General features: G+C 43.2%; 1 protein-coding gene across 2 annotated transcripts in view; it reads left to right on the plus strand.

Moving 5' to 3' along the window:
* PPP1R21 (protein phosphatase 1 regulatory subunit 21) overlaps positions 1 to 14,466 on the plus strand; it is an 87,722-nt gene that overhangs the window by 36,010 nt on the left and 37,246 nt on the right. For both annotated transcript variants that reach the window (XM_073672090.1, XM_073672089.1), the window contains exons 10-14: positions 2,179 to 2,280; positions 2,374 to 2,462; positions 6,390 to 6,526; positions 8,879 to 8,971; positions 12,598 to 12,725. In XM_073672090.1, the coding sequence (XP_073528191.1) occupies positions 2,179 to 2,280; positions 2,374 to 2,462; positions 6,390 to 6,526; positions 8,879 to 8,971; positions 12,598 to 12,725 (549 nt within the window). The remainder of the gene's footprint in view (positions 1 to 2,178; positions 2,281 to 2,373; positions 2,463 to 6,389; positions 6,527 to 8,878; positions 8,972 to 12,597; positions 12,726 to 14,466) is intronic.

A 14,466-nucleotide genomic window follows, 5' to 3' on the forward strand; every position in this document is an offset into this window, starting at 1 on the left:
AGCCATGCTGGTTCAGTATGCCTTCAATTTTGAATAAATCCCCAACAGTGTCACCAGCAAAGCACCCCCACACCATCACACCTCCTCCTCCATGCTTCACGGTGGGAACCAGACATGTAGAGTCCATCCGTTCACCTTTTCTGCGTCGCACAAAGACACGGTGGTTGGAACCAAAGATCTCAAATTTGGACTCATCAGACCAAAGCACAGATTTCCACTGGTCTAATGTCCATTCCTTGTGTTCTTTAGCCCAAACAAGTCTCTTCTGCTTGTTGCCTGTCCTTAGCAGTGGTTTCCTAGCAGCTATTTTACCATGAAGGCCTGCTGCACAAAGTCTCCTCTTAACAGTTGTTGTAGAGATGTGTCTGCTGCTAGAACTCTGTGTGGCATTGACCTGGTCTCTAATCTGAGCTGCTGTTAACCTGCGATTTCTGAGGCTGGTGACTGGGATAAACTTATCCTCAGAAGCAGAGGTGACTCTTGGTCTTCCTTTCCTGGGGCAGTCCTTATGTGAGCCAGTTTCTTTGTAGCGCTTGATGTTTTTTGCAACTGCACTTGGGGACACTTTCAAAGTTTTCCCAATTTTTCAGACTGACTGACCTTCATTTCTTAAAGTAATGATGGCCACTCGTTTTTCTTTACTTAGCTGCTTTTTTCTTGCCATAATACAAATTCTAACAGTCTATTCAGTAGGACTATCAGCTGTGTATCCACCTGACTTCTGCACAACACAACTGATGGTCCCAAAGCCATTTATAAGGCCAGAAATCTCACTTATTAAACCTGACAGGGCACACATGTGAAGTGAAAACCATTTCAGGTGACCACCTCTTGCCGCTCATCAAGAGAATGCCAAGAGTGTGCAAAGCAGTCATCAAAGCAAAAGGTGGCTACTTTGAAGAACCTAGAATATAAGACATATTTTCAGTTGTTTCACACTTGTTTGTTAAGTATATAATTCCACATGTGTTAATTCATAGTTTTGATGCCTTCAGTGTGAATGTACAATTTTCAAAGTCATGAAAATGCAGAAAAATCATTAAATGAGAAGGTGTGTCCAAACTTTTGGTCTGTACTGTATTTCTTTCTTTCTCTTAGGGCTCGTTCGCCGAGTGCAATCCGATGTTTATGCAAGTCTATGGGTGCATGCGAAGCATCAGACTGCACTCGGATGTCATCCAAGTGCAGTGCAAATACCGTGGACACCAGCAATGGAGGAGATGGAGAAATTACTTTCTCCTTCTCCTCCGAACCTGTGCTGTGATTCTCTCATGCGATTTCTGTCTCTCTCTTTTTTTGTTTTCTTTTTTTTTTCCTATCACGTTTCTTTCTCGCTCTCTTCGCTCTTCTCTTTACGCTCTACTCTCTACACTTTCTTTTTCATCCCTTTCTTTTCTTTTTCTCTTATTCACTCTCTTGCATATATTTTTCTTCTTTTGTCTCTCATATTTCTTTTTCTCTCTTTCTTTCTTTGTCTGTCTTTCTCCTCTTCTTTCTCTCCCTTTCGGACCGCTACCAATACCTCCCCTCTCTAGTCTCTCATTTTCTGTTGAAAGATTCCCACTAAACCAGGTTTCTCTTTTTAAAAATCTCATGTAAATAGTGCCAGCCATTGGCACCTGGGTATATGCAATAATGTGGCATTAGGGAATGTATTACTGCATAAATAGACAGATTTGACATTTAGGAGTCTGGGACAGCTGTGTGACGGCCCCTTAGGGAGCAGTATGGAAGCTATATTGGTTGTCACCCCAAGCTAAAAAAAAAAAACTGTTTGGCAGAAGACGACTACTCAATCATTTTGTCTTTTCTGCCATTTTTTTTCCACCTGTTTTTATGAATTCTGAATGTGCACCTGCGTAGTGGCTTACTGACCAGTAGATGGCAGTATTTGCTTACAGTTGAATATCCACCTTCCTATGACCATAGGACTGTATAGTCTTTCCCATTAATCCCGCTACTTGCTGTGGGGCCTATTTTCTATAGAAGACAATGCAATTATTACACGGGGTGGAACGGTCTTCTTTTCCTGAGTTCTAATGGAGGATCGGCCCCTTTTGTGATTCCTCGCTCTCCTGTAATGGACAGTGATGTATTCATCACACATGATGGAAGGTATAATCGCCTCTATTAGATCCATTAATGCCATGTTTTGTTGATTTTATTTATTTTTTGTAGTTCTCTCACTACCTTCATGAAAATGCCTCGTACGTGCGTCCTCTGGAGGAAGGAATACTCTGGCTGTATGAAAGCATCACCGAAGGCACCGTTACCGTCCTGGTAATACATCTCAGCCTCGTTATTTCACCTCCCGTCCCGTCTGCCTATAAATCACTAGCCAATTTACATGTCAGATTTCAATTTAATTTCCAGGAAACCGCGGTGAAGCTGAAGTTTTTTTCTGAGCACTTTACATCGTACGTCTCGTACCTGCAGAAGATCCTTCCCTACCAGTTACAGAGGTACGCCGTTTAATTACTGTGCGATGAAATGAGGATGGAGTCTGCTTTGCTAATTTTGGAAGTTCTCCCTGCCTTTTAGCACGGCGGTCGGCTTGGTTTGAAGCCATTGTGAATGTGAACCTGTCTCGCTCCATGTTTTGCCCACAGCAGAGAGCGTAATTAAAGTTATTCCCAGCGGCTCTCCTGAGCATCTCTCCGCCAAATGATGCTGTAATGCTGCTGCTGCAACTGCGAGTTAGACAGTGCTTTTTTTTTTCTTTCTCCCTTGTCTGCCCTTAAAGCACCACTCCAGCGTTTTTTTTATTGCACTGCTGGAGTGGTTCTTTAAATGTAAGTCCCCTGCCCGCTTCCTCATACTCACCTGCCGCAGCCTTCATTTCTTTTGTTTCTTTCTTTCTTTCTTCTTTCTCTGTCTCCTTTCTCTTTCTTTCTCTTTCGCCTTTCTCTTTCTTTCGCTCCTCTTTGTTTCTTTCGCTCCTCTGTTTCTTTCGCTCCTCTTTGTTTCTTTCGCTCCTCTTTGTTTCTTTCGCTCCTCTTTGTTTCTTTCGCTCCTCTTTGTTTCTTTCGCTCCTCTTTGTTTCTTTCGCTCCTCTTTGTTTCTTTCGCTCCTCTTTGTTTCTTTCGCTCCTCTTTGTTTCTTTCGCTCCTCTTTGTTTCTTTCGCTCCTCTTTGTTTCTTTCGCTCCTCTTTGTTTCTTTCGCTCCTCTTTGTTTCTTTCGCTCCTCTTTGTTTCTTTCGCTCCTCTTTGTTTCTTTCGCTCCTCTTTGTTTCTTTCGCTCCTCTTTGTTTCTTTCGCTCCTCTTTGTTTCTTTCGCTCCTCTTTGTTTCTTTCGCTCCTCTTTGTTTCTTTCGCTCCTCTTTGTTTCTTTCGCTCCTCTTTCTTCCTTTCGCTCCTCTTTCTTCCTTTCGCTCCTCTTTCTTCCTTTCGCTCCTCTTTCTTTCATTTTCTTTTTCTCTCTCTCTCTCCTCTTTCGCTCCTCTTTCTTTCATTTTCTTTTTCTCTCTCTCTCTCTCCTCTTTCGCTCCTCTTTCTTTCATTTTCTTTTTCTCTCTCTCTCCTCTTTCTCTCCTCTTTCTTTCATTTTCTTTTTCTCTCTCTCTCCTCTTTCTCTCCTCTTTCTTTCTTTCTCTCCTTTCTTTGTTTGTTTCTTTTTCTCTTCTTTGTTTGTTTGTCCTCTTTCTTTCTCTCCTCCTTTTTTGTTTCTCTCTCTCTCTCCTATTTCTTTCTTTCTTAAAGCACCACTCCAGTGATTTTTTTTTTTTTATTGCACCACTGGAGTGATGCTTTAAATGTAATTCCCCTGCCCCCTGTCTCTCCTGCAGCCGCCTTCATCCTTTTCCAGTGTCACTCACGTCGGTCTCCGGCGAAAAGTGACCTACCGGCAACTGGAGTGTTTTATGGAGCGGCGCGGAGGTCACTTTTCAGTACAAGTCTATGAGAGCCCTTTTCTTGTTCTCATAGACTTGCATTGAACTCTTGTGACGTAACTTTTGATTTCCGGCCCATCAGTAGCTGCCCTCACAAGTTGCCGAAAAACGGTGACTACGCTGAAGGGTGAGTATATGACCAAGGGCAGAGGACTTGCGTTTAGAGCTCCACTCCACCTGGAATGGTGCTTTAAAGGTTTAGACTTGGCTATCTATCCTCCGAGAAAATCTTTTCTATAAGATCTGGGTCTGTTGCTGAGCAAATTTCGAGGCTGTACAGATCCGCTAGCAGAATGGGCGTTTATATGGCGGCAGGGGATGCAAGTCAAGATTGATGGACACGACGAATGATAAATTGGAGTTAGTTATTGGTCGTATATTAAAAAGATCAGAAGAGCTGCAGTTAAAGGGGTCATCTCATGATCGTTCAAGAGCGCACCTCTCCCACGCCTCTTAGCTTCCAGCTCTGAGGAGAAAGAAGGTTACAGCCTCCAAGATTGACAGTGCGTCACTGCCCCAAATGACGCTTTGCCTCTGCATCGTCGGACTGAAGTCTGCCAGATCCAGAACAGCACTTACAGGCTCTATAGCAACGAGCTTGTAAGCGCTGCGCTCATTGCCTAGAAGACTGCAGAGGTGGCCGGTAGCCAAGGAAATCTGCAATAAACTATAGAATTAAAAATCCTTACGTTGTAAAGAAATGGAACAGATTTTTAATAAAAGGTAAATTACAAGTTGCTTCTTTATACCCTTTTAACAAGGTAGGAATAAACTTCTAAAAGAGAATCTGTCTGCAGGTTTTTTTTTGCTATTTAATCTGAAAGCAGCATAATGTACGGGCAGAGAACCTGATTCTAGAGTTGTGTTATTTGCTCAGCAGCTTGCTGTAGTTTCAATACAATCAGTGTTTTATCAGCAGGAGATTATCAATGCCTGACTAGGTGTCGTGCCAAGCAGTCTAGCTAATCTGTGTACCCCCACCACTGATAGGCAGTTTGCTAACAATGTACACAAGAATCTGCCAATCAGGGGTGTGGGCGGGGCTATACACAGTTCAGCATTTTGACCACTGCTACATCTACAGGAGAAAAAAAAACAGAGATTCTATTAAAACTGCACCAAGCAGCCCAGTCAGTGATACATCCCTGGAATCGGTGTCTCTGCCCCTACATCATGCTACTCTCAGATTACATATCAAAAACCTATTAACAGATTCCCTTTAAATAAAGGAAATTAAGAAGTGAGGGCATAGAAATGAAAACCGAGCAATTTTTTTTCATGCTTTTCTGATCCGCCATCCAGGTCAGTTTTCTGTGGCAACCTTTATTCGCTCGGCATCTTGGGCACCTCTTAGTAGATCCCTATGACATTGTGGCCCATGTAAGGCCATTATATGAGGCCTAGTGATTAAAACCAGGGCTGCACAAATCAAATTGCTCATCTCATAAAAGCAAAAATGATGAAATCAGCTGGAATTGGCAATATATATAACTTCCTAATTAAGTTTGATTACCTTTGGTGCCCTCGATCCTAGCATTAGTTCTCCAGTTTTGAGTCGCTGCTGCTGCGTTTTCAGTCACGTGCCAACATAGGACAGCTGTATGTGAAGGGGAACAACTGTCTGCTTATTTCAGCAGCTAAGCCAGCCCCCTTCTCTATCATCCCCAAAGCACTGGCAGAGAAGGTGGCTGCCTCCTCCTGCAGTTAAGGGCCAAAACAGGAAAAGGGGCCCAACATGTCAGCATGGGAACATAGCGGCTACGGATTGGGGCACCTGAGGTCATAAAACAATATATTTTACTATTTCTAGAAGGTTTAACTTTTTTTTTTTTCTCTGAAATTTTTTTTAATCCAGCATCTGATAATGCAGAAATCTTGAAAACCTGTCTCGCTGCGCAAGATTGAAATTTCGACACTGCAAAGATAATAGACCATGAGAATCATCTGATTTCAAAAAGTGCATTAAATACCCTTCTGAGGCTACCTGATAATCTGGCTACCCGTTGCACCCCATAAGTACAGGTTAAAGGGACATTAATAGTTATAAATATCTGTCTAAATACTTAAAATATTGCCTTCAAAGACAGCTTTAGTGTGGGTGAAGCACCTTGCCAGACCATGAGAAATCTCCCCTTTAAGCCAAAACTTTGCAAACAAGTGCTCCTGGCCCTGCACTAAAGAGTCCTGCCACAGTCTACATCATTGGCGAGCAGAGAATACCGTGATTACTGCGCTTCTCTGCTTGGGTCACAGTCACATTACTCAGACCAGTCCCTTGTGACGGCTGGCTACCTCTGCTAGATGACTACCATATAACAGTTTGGCATACTTCCCATTCACCTAGCGCATCGTAAATGATATGTGCACTGCTCAGAATAAACGGTGGACACGATGGATCTCCCACCTATATTTATCTATGAGAAAAGTTTTTTGTAGAACAGATATTGATGGAAGCATTTGTTTCCCTTTTTCCTCTTTGCCCCTCCCCCCCCCCCGAAGTTTGGAGGAGGAATCCGAGTTTTCCCTTTGCACAGCAGCTTTACGAGAACGCAACGTGGAACTGCAGCGGGACGTGAAGCGAATGACCGCACTGTTTGAGAAGCTGAAGACTTACATTGCCCTCCTCGCCTTACCTAGTGAGTAACATACTAAAGAATCTGCGATTTTTTTTTTTTTTTTTTTGTGGAATTCTCAGTTTTTGTTTAAACAGCGGGTCGACCAGGACATAACAGATAAATTGCCATTCAAGGCTAAGATAACCAATATCTATGTATATACCTCATTCACAGGTCGTCAGAGTTTGCAGGACCCTGGTGTAGCAGTCACATTGACAGTCGATGGCTGCTAGACCAAAACATGAAAACCGCCGACTACCTGTGGCATCCCTGACACCTCTTCTGATTAGTAGGTCCTGTGACGTCATTATGTTGCAATGTAAGCATGACATTGCGTCAACCTACTAATCAGAAGAGGAGTCTGGTATGCCGAGAGTAGAGAGATGTTCTCAGGGCTCCGGTCCAGTGGCCATATACTAACTACGTTGTCACTACACTAGGGTTAATCTGTGATTGCGGACCGTGCTGAGCTGACTGGTCTTCACTCTTTCTCCCATAGAAGTAAAAGCATTGCACAGTTAGACTCCATAATTCTTGCTACCTCTGCCGTACCCTAGACACTTTAAAGAGTAACTGTCGTTTTAATTTCAGAAATCAATATTACACATGAGAATAAGAAACTTTGTAATATATCTTATTAGAGAAATGTGATTCTTTCAGGTCCCGAACTGATCATTCATTCTCAAGTCATTCAGATTATCATATTACTGAGATAGGAGATGACAGTTGGTGCTGATAAGGTTCTATGGAGAGGGGAGGAGCTGTAGGCAGACCGACATTCTGCTGTAAATTCTCCTGAAACTACTGTTATAATTCTCAATAGACCTTCTATCTCTGTAATATGAAAATCTGTGTTCACTGAAGACGCATTTTACCTATGAATTGAGATTATTGAAAATGATCAGTCCAGGAGGAGAAAATAGCTGATTTCTCTGATGAGATACAGTATATTACAAACTTTTCTTATTTTCACGTGTACTATTGATTTATATAATTAAAATAATGGTTACTCTTCAACTACTTTTAAATATCCACGTGGTCCACACTTTCTTTGCACTGATGTTCTAAAACGTCAGTGCAGAGTAAGCTGGTTGTAGAAGATTATGCAGCTGCTGCAGCGCAGAGACGCCTGTCAAACAGCTGCGCTCCCCACAGAGATGGCATTGATGGTTTATTATATTTTTGTTTACATGATCGCTGTATACCCTGCGCTATACAGATTTCCACCTCCGGACACAATGATCATGTGATTGCTGCATATAGGGAGTGAACAGGAGCTGTTGGCTCCTAGTAGTCCACGACAACTCTGCTATACAGCCAAGAGGCTGAATTTCCCCTGTAACCGGTGCTAATATACTAGCCCCAATTACAGGGGAAATCTGCTTCAAACACTTCCTTTATTATACCCCTGCTGCCAGTCTCTATGAAATCTTGCCATGACCTCTGTTTTAGCTACAGCATTCATATAGGATGAGGCGCAACCACCATAGGAGGCCATGTTATACATAGACTAGCAATAGGTCCTCCGAAGAGCCATGGTAGATGAGTATAGTAGTTATAATAATAGTAATTATTACTACTTCTATTATTATTTGAAACTTTCTAAACAAAAATTGGACTTGTAGATTTAACATAAAAATTAATAATTGGAGTTTATTGCCGATTTGAACTTCTTTCATTGTACTCACAAATCTGCAAAAAAAAAAAAAAAAGGTGCCTCATGCTTGTTAAAAATTGACATATTACAGATGTATTCTGTTGCAGAATTTCTTCCTGAAAACCTTTATCAATACCACCACGTGTGAACAAGCCCCAACAGTGATCGCTGGGCCTTTACTGTTGCATGGGTCACCATAGTATAGCATATTAAACCTGTTGCCCAGGGCTAAGACTTTGGTGATGTATCCTTAGAATTTAACCCCTTTAAGTACCCCTATGGCTATCCACAAAGGTTGCAGACGGGCTGACCTTGCCATACCCTCTAGATGTCAGGGATGACGTCCCCTTTTTTTGTATCTCCCCCGATTTACTGTATATGTATATTTTCATTACGTTGTAGGCAGAACAGTTTAATATTCACATTTTTCTTGTGCAGTTTTTATATAAAATAAAAACGTTTTGGTGACACTTTCCCCTCCAACCATAAGAAATGAATTCTGTTTGTTCTCGGAGTCTGCATCTGCCATGAAGGCTTCAGTCCTCCTCACATCGCAGTCGGCGCCGTTCGCTCCACGCCCCTAATTTGCGAGATAAAGTGTCTCCGGTCGTTCAGAATGAGATTTTTTTTTTCTCCAGGGTTTTTCTGTAATATTAATGACCTGGTTCACATTTTAATAATCTATTTTTTTTTTTTTTTTTTACTAATTACTCCAGGCACAAAACCCGAGGGGTTGCTGAAAGCCAACTATGGCTCCATACTGACCCAGATATCGGACGCTCTCCGCGGACTTCACGACGTTCTGAAAGGTAACGCCGGACAAGTCATTTATCCACATGACGCTCTCTAGTTATCGTCTTAGGGGCTGCGTTTCCGCAGAGACTTTTTATTTCTTAAGAAACCAATTATCAGCTGTAATCCCGAAGTACCGCACTGTCCCAGGGCTCCAAATTTGTTTCTCATCACACAAAGTATATTTTACATTAAAATTTTTTGTTTTTGTAGCTTATTCTAGGAATGGCTCCTGCATCGGCCATACGCAGCTCAGGCTCAGTTTACACACTGCAGTTTTGGCTTCTGTCACACTGATTTCCTGGCCTAGGTCTGAGATCTAGATTTACGAGCCGCAGTTTGTCACCCAGGTGGGAACAGCAAAGAAATTCTCCAAATAAATCCTTTCCATTAATAAGAAGCTTCCTCTTTTAAGGACAGTGCAAACTTAGATCACCTAGGGATTGAATCCAGTACATCTGACTATTCTGATTTTCTTGCTTAGACATTAATGGGATTCCTGCTTTTAAAAGTAATCTGTCACTAGTTTTTTGCTGCCCCAGAGACCCTGATTCCAATGATGTATCACTTACTGAGCTGTCTGCTGCAGTGTTGATAAAATCACAGTTTTTATCTGCTTAGAATCTCGGAATGCTGAGCTCTATATAACCCCGCCTACACCACTGATTGGCTTCTTTCTGTGTACACTGTGCATAGGCAGAAAGCTGCCAATCATTGGTGGGGGCGGGGTTATAAAGAGCTCATGAATAAGGAGGACTACCTGGCAGCAGGATTACTGGTCCTCTAGTGAAAATCTCCTGCTGATAAAACACTGATTTTATCAAAACTACAGCCCAAAGTCTCGATATGATTGAAAGTAACAAAACCAGCTTTACTGCCGCTCTAACGTTTCCTCTCTGCTCCCTTCCGCTCTCTGCTGATGGGGGGCAGCAGTGACCTGTCGTCTACAGGACATGATCTCTACAGCTAATCACTGAACTTAGTCTTTAAGCTGGGTTACATGGAATGAGACGGAGTCCAGTGATTGGCTGCAGTGGTCACATGTTGCAGATTGTGGGTAAGTGATGATGAATTGTAATTAGATCAAGCTTTTGAATTATTACAGTTTTTAGCACAAAATCCCTTTAATGCATGGATGGTAACAAAATTGCACATAACGCATACCCTCAAATAGATCAAACCCACCTTTATTGTTTACTAATTTATAACTAGATTCTGAAACTGATTTTTTGTAAACTGTTATTATTTTCAGATTTTTTTTTTCTGTTCTGATTATGGAGGCAGACATTTTGCCTGAGCTGCAACTCTGAACAGCAGTGGAGAGATTTGCTTTATGGCAGCAACTAAGACATGTGAATCCTCTGTCTTAACGACTTTGATGGGAGTTTTGTGGGCATGCTTTGTGGCCTATGCAGAGGTCATTGTGCAGGGAGAATGGTGGAGGTCGGCTATAACATCACCTAATGTGCACAGTGAACCTTGTGTTATATCCTATATATACAGGTGTTCTACATCACTGTAATCCTGTCTGTGATGATAATGAGACTGCTGAGAAGTGATTCTGTTCAAAACAGGAAGTGTCAGTTGTTGTTTTTTTTTTTTGCCAATATGGTAATCCTGTACAATGGGCGATATGAAAATTGCAATTATTTCAGGATAGTGATGTGTTAAAAATGAAAAATAAATGTATTTTTGTTTGTGACGCATCATCACTTCCATTCCAGCACTGTTAGGAATTGTGCCACAACCCTAGTCAAAAAGTATTCACTAGATAGATTGAATGCCTACCATTAGAAATGTCCTATGTAGAAAGATGAAACCTCTAATTCTTCATTTATTTTAAAGTCTGCTTTCCACTGTAATTTTTTTTTTTCTCATTCGTTTTGGAAAGATAAAGGCTTCGTAAAGGGAATCAAGTTTTTGTCATCTAATTTGAGAGCAGCATAAAGTAGGGGCAGAAACCATGATTCCAGGGATGTGTCACTTACTGGGCTGCTTGCTGTTGATTTGATAAAATCCCAGTTTTATCAGCAGGAGATTATCACAATCTCCTTCATAGTCATGAATTCTGTACAACCCCGCCTCCACCACTGATTGGCAGCTTTCTACCTATGCACAGTGTACACAGGAAGCGGCCAATCAGTGGCGTGGGTGAGGTTACTCGAGAATTGTTAGATCTACAGTAGAGAAAATGGATTTTATCATAATTGCAGCAAGCAGTAGAGTAATTGACACAGCCCTGTAATCAGGGTCTCTGCCCCTGCATTATGCTGAATGGGCAGCAAAAACCTGGTGACACATTCCCTTTTCAATGGAAAATGAGCGCATTGTATAATGTGACCATATGGCGACCATATGGCTATGCGGTGAGAGCATTGCATAAGGCGACCATATGGCCATGCGGTGAGAGCATTGTATAAGGCGACCATATGGCTATGTGGTGAAAGCATTGTATAAGGAGACCATACATACATTATGCTGAATGGGCAGCAAAAACCTGCGGTGAGAGCATTGTATAAGGAGACCATATGGCTATGCGGTGAGAGCATTTTATAAGGAGACCATATGGCTATGCGGTGAGAGCATTGTATAAGGAGACCATATGGCTATGCTTTGAGAGCATTGTATAAGGAGGCTATGCGGTGAGAGCCTTGTATAAGGCAACCATATGGCTATGCGTTGAGAGCCTTGTATAAGGCGACCATATGGCTATGCGGTGACAGCCTTGTATAAGGCGACCATATGGCTATGCGGTGAGAGCCTTGTATAAGGTGACCATATGGCTATGCGGTGACAGCCTTGTATAAGGTGACCATATGGCTGTGCGGTGAGAGCCTTGTATAAGGTGACCATATGGCTATGCGGTGAGAGCCTTGTATAAGGTGACCATATGGCTATGCGGTGAGAGCCTTGTATAAGGCGACCATATGGCTATGCGGTGAGAGCCTTGTATAAGGCGACCATATGGCTATGCGGTGAGAGCCTTGTATAAGGCGACCATATGGCTATGCGGTGAGAGCCGTGTATAAGGCGACCATATGGCTATGCGGTGAGAGCCTTGTATAAGGCGACCATATGGCTATGCGGTGAGAGCCTTGTATAAGGCGACCATATGGCTATGCGGTGAGAGCCTTGTATAAGGCGACCATATGGCTATGCGGTGAGAGCCTTGTATAAGGCGACCATATGGCTATGCGGTGAGAGCCTTGTATAAGGCGACCATATGGCTATGCGGTGAGAGCCTTGTATAAGGCGACCATATGGCTATGCGGTGAGAGCCTTGTATAAGGCGACCATATGGCTATGCGGTGAGAGCCTTGTATAAGGCGACCATATGGCTATGCGGTGAGAGCATTGTATAAGGCGACCATATGGCTATGCGGTGAGAGCATTGTATAAGGCGACCAATATGGCTATGCGGTGAGAGCCTTGTATAAGGCGACCATATGGCTATGCGGTGAAAGCGTTGTATAAGGAGACCATATGGCTAAGCGATGAGAGCATTGTATAAGGTGACCATATGGCCATGCGGTGTCCCCTCCCCCACGATATGTCACTTCCTATATTAGTGCGTTATTTCAGGCATGTTACACTGGAGGACTCGCTGGTTTATGTCTCTTTTTACTTGTTTATGTCATTGCAGAGCTTTCCAGGCATTACAGCCATAAAGCTGCACTGGAGCAGGAGTTGCCGGGAGCCACTGATAAACTGAAGACCACGAACGATTGCATCCTGTCCTCGCTCGTGGCTCTGACCCATGCAGCGAGCAAGGTAGTGACATCACTGCGGTCTATGGCTGCGGTCCTCACCACTGCTTCTATTTCATCACTGTGTGGAAACAAACTATTAAAGTTTTATATCTTCAAATGACATACTTTCGCAGCTGTATTTAAAGGGCCGGCAGAGCTACATTATTTGGACTAAAGTATGTGACCCCCCCCCCCCCCCCCCCCCCCTTCGTCTGAAGTTTTAGTTGGCACAATACACTTCATTAAAGTTTTACCCTCTCTGATGAAACATTTTGTTATATAACATCAGCATGCCATAAATAATATTGGAGGGAGAAATAAACCCTACATTTATGGCCACATTCCAGAAAGGATTCTTATGCCGTCATCTTTAGATAAGTTGATTCCAAGTATATGGCGCTTCCACTGCTGAAATGTTGGCGATGCAATAATCTGCCAAGGGGTTGTTGTTGTTGATTTAGATTTAGATTTATTTAAAAACAATAATAAAAAAGAAACAAAAAACAACATAAAACACAATGCGTTTCGTCAGGAAACATCCTTCGTCAGGTGTTTTTCAGGTGGAGTGTGAGGTCTGACCCTCTTACACTCTCTCTAACAGGAGGTGGGGCTGAGTTAATCTTTACATAAGCTGCTGATATCACAGGGATGTGAGGTGTCTGTACACATTAGATGAAGCGCGCCCGCTCTCCACCTGGTATCTGTAGATTTATGGGATTGTTATTTTATAATGTCTTTTATTGTCTGTACAAGTCCCCTCTAAAATGTAAAGTGCTGTGGAATATGTTGGCGCTATAGAAATAAAATTATTAGAACAGCTGCCACTTAGCTAATGAGTATAGTGGTGTCTTGAATATCCCGTGATGTCAGGGGAAAGAAGGATTGGACATGATGAAATTCAATATGCGCAATCTTGTGCTTTTCTGCAGTCGGTTTATTCTTTCTCTCATTGACAAAACAGACAAACTTGGCCAAGCCATGATAATCGTCAGGAATAGTTGTCAGCCAAAAGAGGTTGTATTAGATGAACATCATCTGAACATGCCGGTCAGATTTCATGCCAAGGGTTCGTCTCTGCAGACTTACCTCTTCTCCGTCTTCTGCAGCTACTCCTAACACAGTGCCCTTAAAAATAAAAGTATCATTATACGGCCCCATAAATAAAGATATCTCCTATGCTGTACGTCTGAATAAAAAATTGCCTGTGCTTTCTGCATAAAATATCCCACCCACACTGCCCTTTCTCCAAAATATCCCCCCCGCACACTGCCCCTCTGCAAAAAAATGTCCCCCCACACACTGCCCTTTCTTCAAAATTTCCCCCTGCACACTGCCCCTCTGCAAAATGTCCCCCGCGCACACTGCCCCTCTGCAAAATGTCCCCCGCACACTGCCCCTCTGCAAAATGTCCCCCCGCACACTGCCCCTCTGCAAAATGTCCCCCGCACACTGCCCCTCTGCAAAATGTCCCCCCGCAGACTGCCCCTCTGCAAAATGTCCCCCGCACACTGCCCCTCTGCAAAATGTCCCCCCGCACACTGCCCCTCTGCAAAATGTCCCCCCGCACACTGCCCCTCTGCAAAATGTCCCCCCGCACACTGCCCCTCTGCAAAATGTCCCCCCGCACACTGCCCCTCTGCAAAATGTCCCCCCGCACACTGCCCCTCTGCAAAATGTCCCCCCGCACACTGCCCCTCTGCAAAATGTCCCCCCGCACACTGCCCCTCTGCAAAATGTCCCCCCGCACACTGCCCCTCTGCAAA

The sequence above is a fragment of the Phyllobates terribilis genome, unplaced genomic scaffold (assembly GCF_046119375.1).
Source record: "Phyllobates terribilis strain yellow unplaced genomic scaffold, ASM4611937v1 Scaffold_3__8_contigs__length_932513732, whole genome shotgun sequence".
Classification (NCBI taxonomy): domain Eukaryota; kingdom Metazoa; phylum Chordata; class Amphibia; order Anura; family Dendrobatidae; genus Phyllobates; species Phyllobates terribilis.